This window comes from Haemorhous mexicanus, chromosome 8 (genome assembly GCF_027477595.1).
Source record: "Haemorhous mexicanus isolate bHaeMex1 chromosome 8, bHaeMex1.pri, whole genome shotgun sequence".
In the NCBI taxonomy this organism is placed as follows: domain Eukaryota; kingdom Metazoa; phylum Chordata; class Aves; order Passeriformes; family Fringillidae; genus Haemorhous; species Haemorhous mexicanus.
Genome location: NC_082348.1, coordinates 29,892,492 through 29,906,338, shown reverse-complemented (window position 1 = coordinate 29,906,338; position 13,847 = coordinate 29,892,492). Strand labels below are relative to the sequence as shown.

Genomic DNA, 13,847 nt, shown 5'->3' with positions numbered 1-13,847 from the left:
ACTTAGACCCAGCCCGGGGTGGGTGCCGGTTGAGTGCAAATCCTGAAACAAAACCCTGGCAACGGGCAGTCTGAAGCGGTGGAAAGTGGCTCTCAGCCTTTTTCCGACTGTTTGGGAAAGCCGGGGCGGTGAGTCAGGGAGCGGTGGATGCCTGGCTGCTGAGTCAGCACCTCCGGGGCTCTGCCAGCTCTTCCCTGCCCCTCGTTGCCTTGCCGAGGCAAAACCCTGGCCAGGACTGGGGCCAGACAGCTGCAGGCTGAGCTTTGCTATGGGTGAACTTTTTCCTCTGCCTGTAGGAAGATTCCCTGACACTTTCCCCTTGCCTCCCAGAGTGAGTGTGTCTCAGTGGGTCACAGTAAAACTTTTACCCCTGCCTCCCTGATGTTTTCAAGAGCTGTATGCTCTCTCTGTCACAGGCAGCTCCCGACAGCACAGACCTTGCAGTCAGAACTCAGCTTGAAATTTTGCTCACGATGCAGCCTGCAAAGCAGGGCAGAGCCTTCCTTTCTGCCACACGGCTGCATCTGCCGTGCTGATGGCAGGAAAGCTTTTTGTTGGGTTGATGAGCTAAGCAGATTGGACTGGGGAGATACAGGGATCCCATATCCTGCATCTGTGCATGCAGCTTGCTGACGATCACAGGAGCTGTACGTGTGGCCCAAAACCATTGTGTGGCTCAAAGCACCTTTTGAGCCAGCTGAAGGCTTTTCACTAACTTTCAGGGTTGGACTGGCCTCTTGTGAAGAGTCTGACCTTGAACAAATTGCCATTACTTCACTAATTCTTCTGAGCTTACCTCTTTTTTAAGTGTGTGACTATCAGCCATCAGTTGTGCAGCTGTTTGGCATTTACAGCCTGCAGCAACAAAGGGTTTTCACTGCATTTTAAGGGCTGTCCAGGTGTATTTTACCTTCTGATCCTTTTCTTCTCTTTCTTCTGTCTGTTAAAGAGACAGAACGTGCTTCACTCAGGCCTGTATGATGGCTTTCACTGCACTCCCTTATTTGACAGTGAAATGGCCCAGAAAACCCCTGTCCATGCCTTTTCACAGAGGAGCTGGCTCGTGGATTAGCACGTGGGGGTTAACATGGGATGCTCTTTGCTCTTTCCCCTAAAAGGGGACAGAAATGTCAGCTGGTTTTGTGTCATTGAAAATGGAAGTATCAGCAGCTGCTGAGTGCTGCTAGTTTAAATATTTATACCAGAAGGGTTTTATCACACCCTTTTTCTTTGTGCAGAGATGCCGCCGGTTCCAGCGGAGGTCAGGCTCTGAATCTGTGCAGCAGCTCACAGGTCAGGTCTTCCAAGGAATACTGGTACAAGTGGAGCTCACTGTTACCGAGTTAGGAAGTGTAAACAAGCAGTTTTTAAAAAAAGTAATTATGCAGACAAACCTGTCAGCACATCACAGAATACTCGTGTGCCTGACATCTGCCAGCCTGACAAGATCCAGGCGCGTGTCACCGACATGTTTTATGAAAAATCCTTTCCTTGGGATTTTTTCCTCCTGAGTTGCTGAGAGGCCTCAGGAACAAACTGCAAACAATGATTATCTGCTGCTGTGGGATGCAGCAGGTGGGTCTGGGATTGGTCTCACCTGGTTGTTTCTCATTAATGGCCAATCCCAGCCCAGCTGTCCAGACTGTCTGGGTCAGTCCGAGCCTTTGTCAATCATTCCTTTTCTATTCTTAGCCAGCCTTCTGCTGAAATCCTTTCTTCTATTCTTTTAGTGTAGTTTTTGACGCAATATATATCATAAAATAATAAAGCAAGCCTTCTGAACATGGAGTCAACTTTCTCATCTCTTCCCTCATCCTGGGACCCCTGAGAACAATGCATCAGGCGCGCACGTGAGATGCGTGAAAGAATGCAGTGCTGCTGGTCCCCCAGTCTGCAATCCTCCACAATCCCCCCTCAAACAGCAACTTCTGCAGGCTGATGTGCTCAGTCAGGCCTCCAGATTTGAAGGCAAGGGGAAGAAACAGCTTGGGGAACATCCTGAGAGCCCGAGCTTGCTTCCTCCTCTGGTTTATAAGAGAGCACAAAAGCAGGCATTCACAAGTCGCGAGAACGTTTTTCTCTCTTGCCAAGCTTGCTTTCTTTTGTTTGTCAGGATTACAGACCCACCTGTCCTTGTACATGTGCAACTGTGACGGAGAAAGCATTTAATTCCAGTCCTGGTGGCTGTGTGTGTGCTGTATTGCTGTACTGGGTATTTGAGTTAATTCCCCCAGATGCTCAGGATCTGCATCTCCAATGGGTTTGCTGGGTAGCACTGTAATGCTCTTAGAACACTGTGCGTGGGACTCGTTGCAGCATCTCTGGAACTGGATAAAGCATGGCCAGGGGTATTGTTTGAATTAAAGCTTAGCAGGACAAACAAACCAGCATGTCTGAAAGCAAAATGTAAACATGATGCTGGGGCTCCTGGTTAGCACGTCGTGGCTGTGGGAGGTTGACAGCTCTGCATAAAGGTTAAACGTGCTTTCTTTGGTCTGTCAGTAAAATTAAGCCTGCTAAAGACTATGTGGCACTCCAGAAGACAAGAGTTTATCTGTGTGCATAAACAGAACATGGTCTTCAATATAAATATGCTTTCAGGTCTATTTAGGGTATTAGGAGTATGCTGCAGTCCAATAAAAAGATGCAGAGCGAGCCAGGAGATTTTGGAAAGTGCCTGAGTACTTTTAGATGGGCTAGAAGTGTCTGGAAAGCAAAGCACTGGTGTTTGCATTGCTAAATAACAGCACAGGACTAAAAAGAAAATGGTACAGATACAACAGGGACATGAACTGAAGTAATAAATACTTGACCTTTAAATTTCATCTTTGCCAGCTTCTCACACTGCCTCTCCCAAAGACTGACATGGCTGTGTTTTATATTATGCTTTTATTTGTCATAGTCATAGTTAGTTACAAGTAAAAATTATTGAAATCCACTGTAGTTAATACAAAATAAAAATATAGCTGCACGAGTTATGCCATGATTTTTCTTAGAAACAGTATCTTCTATATGATACCATGCACTTAAGAGCTTAACTCTTAACAGTACTTGCCTACAATAAGCTCTGACTAACTAACTTCCAGTGTGATTTACTGGTTACAGATATTATCCCCGTGGAGTAATACCTGTTAATTATTTCATAATGGTACTTCTGCTGTAGCTTGTATTTCCCCTGTAATTTGTGATTCTAAACACAAAAGGAAGCAACCTTTTAGTGCAATGTTAAGTATCAGTAGAATTTTTATGTATATAAAAAAATAAAAATAACCCACTGCATAAACAACCAAGGATGTAAGGGAACTGTTGTGGGTACTGTGCTTCCCTTTCCTCCCTTGCCCCTTACCTTTAAGTGACAGGAATGAACATTCATAGTGAAAAAACTATCTTTCAAATAATTTTGAAAAATTACAGAGTAGTAATTTTAAGAGCAGGTGGGTGACTTTGATCTAAGTTACTAGCAGAGGACCAAATGCTGTGGCTTTGCAGGCTCATACTTGGGTAAACTCATCCCTGCCATGAAGTTCAATCCATAACACACTGTTCCCTTTGGACATGCCTGAAAGAGTATTTCACCTTTTTGAAGAAAGTGTCCTTACATCCCTGTAATTATCTAAGTTTCCTGTGTAGATATAGTTCTATATATGAAATAACCTGTAAAAAGATAAATTATGCTATTTTCAAAATACTCTGAGATACAAAGTTGTGCAGGTGCAAAATCTGATAGAATATTCCTATAAAGACTATGAATTAATTAGTGTTATCTGAGTATATATACTTTAAGCTGGGAGTATAGATGGAATACTGTGGGGGGGTTATTTTTGCCTTTTTTTTACATTTCATAGCATTTCATATTTTCTTCAGGATACCTTCATGTTCCTATCAAACACTTTTTTCTTTCCAATTTCCAAACCCTTAAAGGTACAGTAACTGACCACACATTCATGCTTGTCCTTAATGTATTTCCATAAGTCTGTTAGATTGAAAAATACTTTTTTTTTTTGCCCCACTCCCCATCCTACCTAAACACAGTGATTTCTTCTAAGTGAATAGCGAGTGACTACTGGCAAAAATCTTTCCCCCACTGAAATGGATGGAACTGGGTTTTCAGCTTTGCCCTCCAAGTACTCTGCTCTTTTAGTCCTATGGTGCCGTGGAGCAAAGCCCCACACACACTGCAGGTGTGTGCACAGCTACTGAGGCTGTTGGCATTCACAGAGCACGGCAAGGCGACTGAAATCAAACATTCCCACTGGCATTCCTACACTGACATACAGAACTTCTCACAGTGCTGGGGAACACCGGGGGCAAGACAAGAGAACAGAAAGGCTTGGGTCTTACTCTCCACGTGTTCCTCTGACCTAACTCTAAGGAAGCCAGCTGATCGGCTTGCCTCTCCTCCTGCAAGTCTCTGACACCAGCTGGCAGCATCTCTAAATTCATGAACACCAGTCACTCGGCCCAAAACAGCACGTTGCAGCTTTAGTCCTTGACCCTGCCCACTCTGCATTCCATAAATGATCACTGCAGAGGAAAGGATGGAAGAGTCGCTGCTCCTGCCTGCACAGGTGGAACCAGTTCCTCGCCTGTGGAAAACCGCGTGTGTCTGGCAGGAGAAGGGGGGCTCGGGCTGCCTACGCTGTTTGGTCCACCTGCAGGACGGCTGCTTGGGTTGTTTCTTCATCAGATTGCTCCACCTCCCCGCCAACTGGGTTGTTTCTCTCATCCAACAGTTTCTGGCTAGAAACTTCCAGAGGCACGCCGTACTCTTCGTCGTCTTCCACGATGGACAGCTCAATGTTGTTGTTCATCACGGCCTTGCCTTCCCCTCCGGGCTCCTTCTGCAGGGAGCCACTGGCTGCTGTGCCCTGCTGGGCCAGGGAGGTGCTGGGGGTCATGTCCGAGTGCATGTCGGCGAAGGACAGCTCGTCCTCGTTCTCCGCCCGCTCGGCGCTGGCCGTCTCGGAGCGCCTGTCCTCGGCCTCCGCGGGGCTTTCCCCCTCACGGCCTTTCTTCGTGCCGAATCCCACTCTGAAAGCCGAGCCCTTGGCAGAGGAGGATTTCTGGTGGTGCACAGTGAGGGACTTCTTGATCTTCTCCCTCCGTTCGGGCGACACGATCTTTGTGCTGATCTTGTTCATCTTCTTCTCGATGTTTTGGCGGGAAAATGCTTTCTTGAGGCTGTCCACCTTCTTGAGGCTGGATCTTTTAAGTTTCTCAGCTCTTGATTCTTCTGTTTTCTCCTCTGCGCTGTCATCCAAGTCATCTCCCTCAGGAAACATTTCATCATCTGAGCCCAACTCCACTGTGTGCAAGGTTTCTTCCAGGGTTTTGTTCTCATCCACAGGCTCCTCTTTTCCTTCTGTAATGCTAGGAACGGGCTCTTTTGCAAAAACACTGGCAGGGATCTCATTTTCCTCCTGAAAGAATTGACAATATTTGAGTTTCATAGTTCACAGGATACAAATTTAATAAACAAAGCACAACCCTGAACAATTATTTTCCCCCTCCCCATGATGAGATCAATGCTGAACGTTTATTGGTTTTTTCAATACGTTTAACCAGTGACAAACCACTCAAAGCCCACTGAACCATTATCTGGTAAAGTTTAAGACTGCTGAGCTGTCAGCTGTAAGACTACTCTTTCAGAGTGACCTGGAATGGATGCAGAATGGAAACCCTGTTCTTTTAATTTATATTAGCTATTCTTTAATGAGAGTTTAGCTGTCGAGTTGTACACCTGTCCCTGGGGAGAAGGGAGGGCATGGTGGGAGGGAGGTTGTACTGCAGACCTCCAAAAGTCACCTAACCCCACAGAGCTCTCAGTTTCTTGAGCCAAAGACTGAGAATATCCCTGAAGAGGTGCTGGGTGCATCTGGGAAGTATCTCAAATGGCAAATGCAGTGAGCACTTTTGCCATATTCCTGGAAAATCTATGTTGCTTTTAGAAATGGATTGTTGATACTGAGAAATGATGAAGTTTATGGTGTTTAGAGTATATCCTATTTTACAGCAATTTACAGAAGAGAAAACCAAACTAATAATCTTTGTTGGTAAGTATTAAAATGTGGAGAGGACAACTCCTTGAAATGTAAGGATACAAATTTATGGTATACAAAAATAAAAAGACACTGTACCACATAGAGAAAAAGAGCTTCTAGCTAACAGGGAAAGCATTGCTTTTTAGAAACAAAACCAAGAAAGGACACAGAAAGAAAGAATCTAAAACCAAAAGAGGCTGAGCAGGGGCAGAAGCTGCAGGTCGTAACGAGGGATGTCTGTGCCCACCGAGTGCACAAGCTCTGCAACCCCGAGGAGCTCAGAGGCAGCACAATGAGCACTCTGTTCTCTGCAGGTTTTGCAGGCATCTACCCATGCAAAGAAAATGAGGCTCTCTGCACACTCCCCTCCCCTCTCAGCACTTGGAGCCTTGGATCTGCATAGTCTCTAGCCATTACCTTCTTTATCACTTTCAGACAGAGTGCATGCAATTTCACTTCCCCACGTGCACTGGGAGGATTTTCTTTTCCCTCCTCCCTCCACATTTATCTTTAGGTACAAAAAGCAGTAAGTGCTGAGTGAAATGGCTGTAATAGTCTCAGATCTGTCCCTAGTGGGCCCGAGTGTACAGTGAAGGGGGAAAAAGGCCACATACACTTCCAAGTTCATGCTCATTATTTCAGGACTGAGCATACAGTTGTGATTGCTGCAGAGAATGGTGTCTTGGGTTAAATTTGCTGTCAAGGCTGTTGTTCATGGTTGTTTAGTCTGGGGAAGAGGAGGCTCAGGGGTGACCTTATTGCTCTCTACAACTCCCTGAAAGGAGTTTGTGGCCAGGTGGGGGTCAGGCTCTTCTCCCAGGCAACCAGTGAGAGGACAAGAGGACACTTAAACTGTGTGTCAAAGAGGGCAGGTTGGGCATGAGGAAGAATTTCTTCACAGAGAGAGTGATTAGACACTGGAATGTGCTGCCCAGGAAGGTGGTGGAGGTGTCCCTGGAGGTGTTTAAGAAAAGACTGGACGTGACACTTGGTGCCACGGTCTGCTTGACAAGGTGCTCTTGGGTCACAGGTTGGACTCAATAATCTCATTTCCAACCTAATTGTTTCTGTTTTTCTGTGGTTCTGTTAAAAACTAGGACTACTTTGGTAGCCCTTCTGGAACCCAAGACTATGCAACAGGCAGAATAATTTTATACCATATATTATACATACACACAGAGTGATTTGAATGTGCTGGTTACTATCCCTTGCTGATATAAAAACGGGAAGTATAAAAGAAATGGATGCTGGTTTGACAGTCTGTACATGCTTTATTCCTATGGGTTCTGCACACCTCTCTGGGCCAGGGGCCTCAGTCAGATCCACTGGCACACAGCTGTACAAGCCCTCTGCCTGCAGGGGAGGATCTACTGAAGCCCACACTCTTCTCCCCACACCTATTATGTTGTTCCAACTGTCAGCAACAGTGACCAAGATAACAAAACAAAGGAAACCTGCACCAGCTTTAAGTGAAACCAGCTGCTAACTGCTGTACAAATATTTATATTTTCTCTCCACTGCAGTTAATGAAATGTGGATTACATGAGTGGGTGCAGCGTTGAATTATTCCCCAGAGCACGAGAACTCAGTATAAAACATAATTTTCACGTCTAGTGCATTCTTTCCAAACCTAGGTAATCACACACAGTTTTAGACATCTGAACATTCAGGTGTAAGTGCCTGAGTGGTACAGAAAGCTCTGATTTTAACGAGTAGAGAGGTGGGTTGTTACTTTTAAAGTATTTTATCTAGGAAAGTGGTGTCATGTGAGTTTAATCACAGCGCAGTCTGAGCCAGAGATGGGTCTGAAAGGTCCTTCTCAAGGTCAGCTTGGCTCTGTCTACAGTATTCATGCTGAACTGAAGTGCTGCATGCACTCTCTAGAATAATATGGATGCAGATTTGCTTACAATTTTTATCAATTTTCTGAGCAGAAGAAAGACTGTCAAGCTACCCATGTTTATAAAGGGAAAAAAAAAAACCCAAACAAAAACATACTGTATAATAATGAGCTAATGACTGAATTAAAAGCAGATCCTGGGTGGTCTCTGGCTATCAGGCAGTGCTGGAATTCAAGTGATCAGCCCTCTGTCTAAGCTCTGGAAAACATCAGCCTCTGGGCATCTATTTGTGTGCTTACAAAATGGGAATGACACGCTTCCCATGTCCTGCTTCCCAAAGACCTCGGGATTACAGGAACCATTAAAATGCAAATGGAAATAAATGAAGTAAAATGCTTTGAAAACATGAGGGTGCTATAGCAGGAATGCTCTGTGGTGGAACAGACATTTCTATTTCAAACATGGTTACTGATAACACCTTCTAAGTGGGCTATTGATAACTTTTTGGTCTTACAAGTTTATGTGACAGCTGTATTTTGTTTCTGATACATTTTTAAGCAGGCTCTTATTTCATTTAGGAAGACTAGAACAATACACTGAAAAATGCCAGCTGTTACAAACTGCATAACTATTTTCCATGCCAAAAGAAGTACAACTTTGATCTCTTCTTCTTCATCTAATCTAAAATTCTAAGAAAGCAATACATCTTTGTATTTTCCACATCTTTGTTCAAAAACAGCCCTTGCATTTTTTTCTCAGATGGGCTTGACTGTAGGTACCTGGCTCCTCTGAATTTCATTTTTCCATGTAGGAGATGAATAGAATAGTGGAAGTCCTCTGCATAAAACAACTCCTGCTAACACTAGTAATACTTGCACAGTTGAAATCAGTGCCTTCCTTGTGGCTTTCATCAGCCATCCTCGGGAACTTCCTGCAGGTCAGAATTTCATCCCTATCTTTTACAAAAAGGAATAAGATCCATAAGAGTGTGCTACAAAACTGGGTGGCCTGAGTCAACAGGTAGCTAATTTACTCAGGAAGTGCTGATTCTCTGATGCTGCATGAGGGAAATCAATCTGCTTTGGTTTGGTTCCTTTTGTTATATTTGCTGTGTGAGGCCATGACCTTCAAGAAGGAGAGAAGGCATTTTCCCAGTCCTGCTCCTCTGTATGTTGCTGTCATATGCCCAAATGATCAGGAGCCTAAAACTTGTTAAAATAGGTCAAAACATGACAAATCCTCCTGAAGCCAGCTCCAGCTCCTTTCCTTTGGACAAATGCAGCTCTGCAGGCTTGGGTGTCACGGTGGGGAGGGAGGGCAGGAGCAAAGTGCCACCGGTCCATTTGCACATCCTGGGCAGGCTGGGGTGGTCGCTGCACCTTCCCCTGCCCTCCCACAGCACAGCTGGGCCGAGCCCAAGAGCTGTGGGAGGTATTTCTGTCATTAATCAGCATCAGAGAATTCTCCCTGCAAGGCTCCAGCGGGGAATGCAGCATTATCAGCTTGTAGTTCTTCTGCTTCCCTCACTCGTTCATTTGTGAGCTTGAAGTTGCCTTTGCAAAAGATTATTGCAGTGATCTGAACAAAAAGGTGTAGCAATTATTCCTATAAAAAGGTACAATAAAATGGCTAATTTTTGGTGCCCTCCTCTTGCTTCATTTTAGGATGAAGGATTTACCAACAGCAGCATCTGAAAAGGACTTGAAAATTAGCTGTGCTTGACCCCAAGGTGCAATTGTCACTTATTTCATCTGTCCTATTTCCATGACATTTAAGCAGAAAACATGACATTTAACTGAAAAATTAAACATGAGCCTTTTTTAATCTTCCATTCTGCTTCTGCAGCTAAAAAAGCAAGCAAAACCCCCACCAAACCAGAACCAAAAAGCTGGTCATGTGGTGAGAACAAAATGCAGGGGAACAATGCCAAAGCTTAACAAGGATTTTTAAAACAGTCACTTCAGTGTTTTGCTAAATTGCTGTGTCATTTATAATAACTTTTGCATCCTCAAATTCTTGGAATGGAGCTCCCTTAAAATATGCCACCAATTAAAGAAATATATGCAGACATTCTAGGGAGAGAAAACTAAGAGCATTTTAATGGAAAATATGTAAATAGGTGAACTTTTCTAAACACAGTTCATTCTCAGTGCATCTGCAGAGGGAAAGCTGATGCTGGCACGTGGCAGCACAACTTGATAAAATGCAGAGCTGGAGCTCAGTCGTGTGTTTTGGCTATGCTCAGTGCTCCCACCAAGTATTAGGGAGTTTGGGGTAGGTGCTGAATGCAGAACTGAATCACAAATACGAATTTTTTTTTTCATATTGAGCTGTCTGCCTAAGCTGGGGAAGCTGCTTCTAATGAGGAACATGCTCTGTGAAGTTTGGCATTGTTTTTTTCAGTGGAAGAGAAGGATCCCCCAGCTGAAGAAGAGTCCCACACATCCAGATTCCCCTTTGTTTTCCCAGAGATCTGGCGTCAATATGCCTTCATTATGTGACTTCTCCTTCCTGCAATTGTTTTTCCATGGATTCCTGTGCAAGGCAGGACAGAAACCCAGCCAGCCTGCTGTTTTTCCCCCTGTGCACTTATCCTAGCAAGGCAGTGGCCCTGCTGACTACCAGACTGTCCCTCCTCCAGCCTGAAAGGAGGGACAGTCCATGCTACCATTTAACTGCAGGACACTGCCAGGAGCAATTCCCAGCTCCAAGCTGATCCACTTTTATTTTTTAAGCAAATTTAGCTGCAGTATTTCTTTTTTTAAGCCTTGTGCTCCTGATCTGCACTGGCTGGGACTGGTTAAGTTGACCATCCTGCACTGTGGTGAACAGACCTGCTGCCCAAAGGCACCAGCCCAGGGACAGGCAGTGGATGGATGTTCTTCATCTCTTGCACTGGGACACAGGCCTGTGCAGTTTGCCTTAGGTTTGTGCACTATTAAGGAAAGGTTCAGACGTTTCACCAGGCCTTAGCTTACACCCCTATTTAGTGTCAGGAAAGAGCCAGCAGTGCTTTACCCCTCAAACCCTTCCTGGGGATTTTTACTGTCGCTTTCACCCAGTCCCTGCAGATTGCTGCCAGTGGAAGATCCCCACCCGAGGTCATGCCAGCTGTCCTGCACACACAGAGCTCTGTTTGTCTTTCCTCCCTGCATTATGTCATCCTAAAATAGTAAATATTGAGTTCTCTGGAGCAGGCGCTCCTTGCAACAGCAAGGCTTTAATTCTCACACTCAGAGGTATGAGAAATGTTAAAAATTGCCTTCCCCCAGGCCTTGCTGGTGCACCCACCCCACAGGACACTGTCTAGGTCTGAACCTGTCAGTTCATTAGCCAGTCATTAGCTAACGGGGCCTGGGAACAGCACAGTCATGTATCACCAACATGTTCTATGAAAAATCCTTTCCTTAAGATTTTTTCCTCCTGAGAAGCTGAGAGGCCTCAGGAACAAACTGTAAATAATGATTCTCTGCTGCTGTGGGATGCAGCAGGTGGGTCTGGGATTGGTCTCACCTGGTTGTTTCTCATTAATGGCCAATCCCAGCCCAGCTGTCCAGACTGTCTCGGTCACAGACAAACCTTTGTTATTCATTCCTTTTCTGTTCTTAGCCAGCCTTCTGCTGAAATCCTTTCTTCTATTCTTTTAGTATAGTTTTAATAGAATATGTATCATAAAATAATAAATCAAGCCTTCTGAACATGGAGTCAACTTTCTCCTCTCTTCCCTCTTCCCGGGACCCCTGCAAACACCGTCACAGGCATGGATCCTAAATTACTTGCAGAACTGCAGAGAACATATGTCTTTTAATTTACCCAGTCTCTGGAATAATTTCCACATTCCTTCTGGGGTGGGAACATGCTGCAGCTCCTCCTCTTCTGGCCTGACAAGCCTGGACTGCAATTTGGGAGAACAATAAGCAGGGAGGTGGGGGCTTCCTTTCTGGGGGAATCGCCTGTGCACTCACCAGGCCTGCCAGGTTTTCACAATCAAGCACCACTCTCTTATTTTGGGATTGTTTAGGAAAAAGCCCCAACGAGCCAAGGAGCAGAGTTAGTGGCTGAGAGAGGTAACACCCAGCTGACAAGCTGAGAATGCTGAGGTGCCTGAGCTGTGACTACCCCAGCCCAGCATCTGCTCTCCTGCCCTCCCTCAGTGATTTGTGGAGGCCTGTCTTGATTTTTTTAAAAATATGTGAAAGTCACGTCCTGTGTTTAGTTAAACTCACGGCGTGCTCTATCCAGGCCATTGCTTAAAAAGGGGAAAATATGCAAACTGCTGCTATCACTGGATGGACTCCCAGGAAGCAGAGTTTTTCAGCTGAATTTTTAGCTCATCCCTGAATGGGCCAGATCAGTCCTGCAGAATGAAGCAGGGCACCAGGACACAGGGAGATGCAGACCTGCCCCTCTCCTGCTTCCAAGGGCAGAGGCAGTGGCAGTTTTTAGGGACATTTCCACTTCAAGTGTGCAAAATGGGCTCTTTCCTCAAGTTTGCCAAGAGCCTGGAAAAACATAAGGGCCCTTCCAGTTTACCTGACCCCCAAAACACACAATAAAACAAACCTTTTCCCAAACATATGCTGGGAGTTAGTAAAACATGTCTCTTTCCCTTCATTTGCAGAGAAGAAAAGGTGGCAGGTTTCTCACGGCGGGCTAAGAGTTAGCAAAACAAGGTCTCTTTCCTCACGTTTGCAAGGAGTTAGTAAAAGACAATTTTATCTCAAAACTGCAAGAGTTAAAGAGGGCTCCGAGACTGCAAGGGTAAACGAGGATATTCTATTCTATTCTTTCCCAAAGTTTAGTAAAAGTTAGCCAAAAAAAAGGAAAAGAAAAGTGTTTTTCTTAAGTTTGCAAGAGTAAAAAAGAAAGACAGCTCTTTTCCCAGATTTCCTAAGAGTTTGGAAAACACGTTTTCCGCACGTCCACGAAGAGGAAAAGCAGGCGTTTCTCCTGAATTTGCTAAGAATAAAAGAGGGTGCGTCCCCCAAGTTTAGGAGTTAGCAGAAGACTACTCTTTCCCCAAGTCTGCTAGGGTGAAGAGGTTTTTTTCTTCCACATTTGCCGCGTTAGCACAAAGCCAGCTCTGGTGTCGGAGTGTGCGGAGGGATAGCAGGCAGCGAGCAGCAGCGGGCTGTTCCCGGGGCTCTCACCTGGAAGATGAGCACCTTGAAGCGGTCACGGCGGAGCAGCTGGGCGTGGTGCTGCTCCAGGCGGCGCACCTGGTCGCACTGGCGGTCCAGGCGCTCCCGCACGGCGCGGGTGTGCGCGCACACCTTCCGCGACTTCTCCAGCAGCTTCTCCACCGCCTCGCCCGTGGCGCCGTGGCTGCGGCACAGCTTCACCAGGTCCGCCTGGATGCACCGCACCGCCCCTTCCAGGCCCCGCTGCCTCTGCTCCATCTGCCGCTGGTTGCCTTCCACCGCCTCCAGCATGGAGACCAGCTTCTCCAGCAGGGCCAGCACGGTCAGCGCGTTCACCTGCCCGCCGCCCGCCGCCCCCTCCGCCGGCAGCGGCGGCACCGCGCTGCCCGCCGCCGCCTCGCCCATGGCTGCGCGGCCCGCACCGCGCCCGCCGCCGCTATAAGGGCAGCGCCGCCGCCCTGCCCCGGGGAGGGTTGGGCAGAGCCCGGCCCCGGCCCGCCCCGGGCAGCGGCTGTGACCGCCCCGGCAGCGCCGAGCCACCCCCGGCCCGGCCCGGCCCCGTCCGGCCCGCGGGGAATGGGTGAGCGGCCGCGCCGCGCTCGCTGCCTGCCCGGCAGCATCAGTAGGTGGCAGGAGATACCGCGGAATGCAGCCCCTCGGAAGGAGGAGGAGGAGGAGGATGAGTTGGTGGGGATCGTCCCGGAGAGAGGTTGTGGGTGTAGACCCGAGTTCAAATTAATCTGAAGGCCTTAAACTAATAAGAATAATTAAGAGTGTTTAAATCATTGCTGTAATTAATTACTGCAATATCACAATTATTGCAG

General features: G+C 46.6%; 1 protein-coding gene across 1 annotated transcript; it reads right to left on the bottom strand.

Annotated features, from left to right (window-relative positions):
- Positions 1–2,870: 2,870 nt before the first annotated feature.
- Positions 2,871–13,443, bottom strand: CAVIN2 (caveolae associated protein 2). The gene is made up of 2 exons (XM_059853411.1): positions 13,033–13,443; positions 2,871–5,420 (listed from the first exon to the last, which is right to left on the bottom strand). The coding sequence occupies exons 1-2, from the start codon at positions 13,426–13,428 to the stop codon at positions 4,635–4,637; spliced, it is 1,182 nt and encodes a 393-aa protein (XP_059709394.1). The 5' UTR covers positions 13,429–13,443; the 3' UTR covers positions 2,871–4,634.
- Positions 13,444–13,847: the final 404 nt, after the last annotated feature.

Excerpts from the sequence above, each read along its gene's own strand:
- CAVIN2 (XM_059853411.1), bottom strand. The coding sequence starts at position 13,428 with ATGGGCGAGGCGGCGGCGGGCAGCGCGGTGCCGCCGCTGCCGGCGGAG. Across the intron at positions 5,421-13,032 it reads TCAAGGTGCTCATCTTCCAG|GAGGAAAATGAGATCCCTGC; the intron begins GTGAGAGCCCCG and ends CAATTCTTTCAG.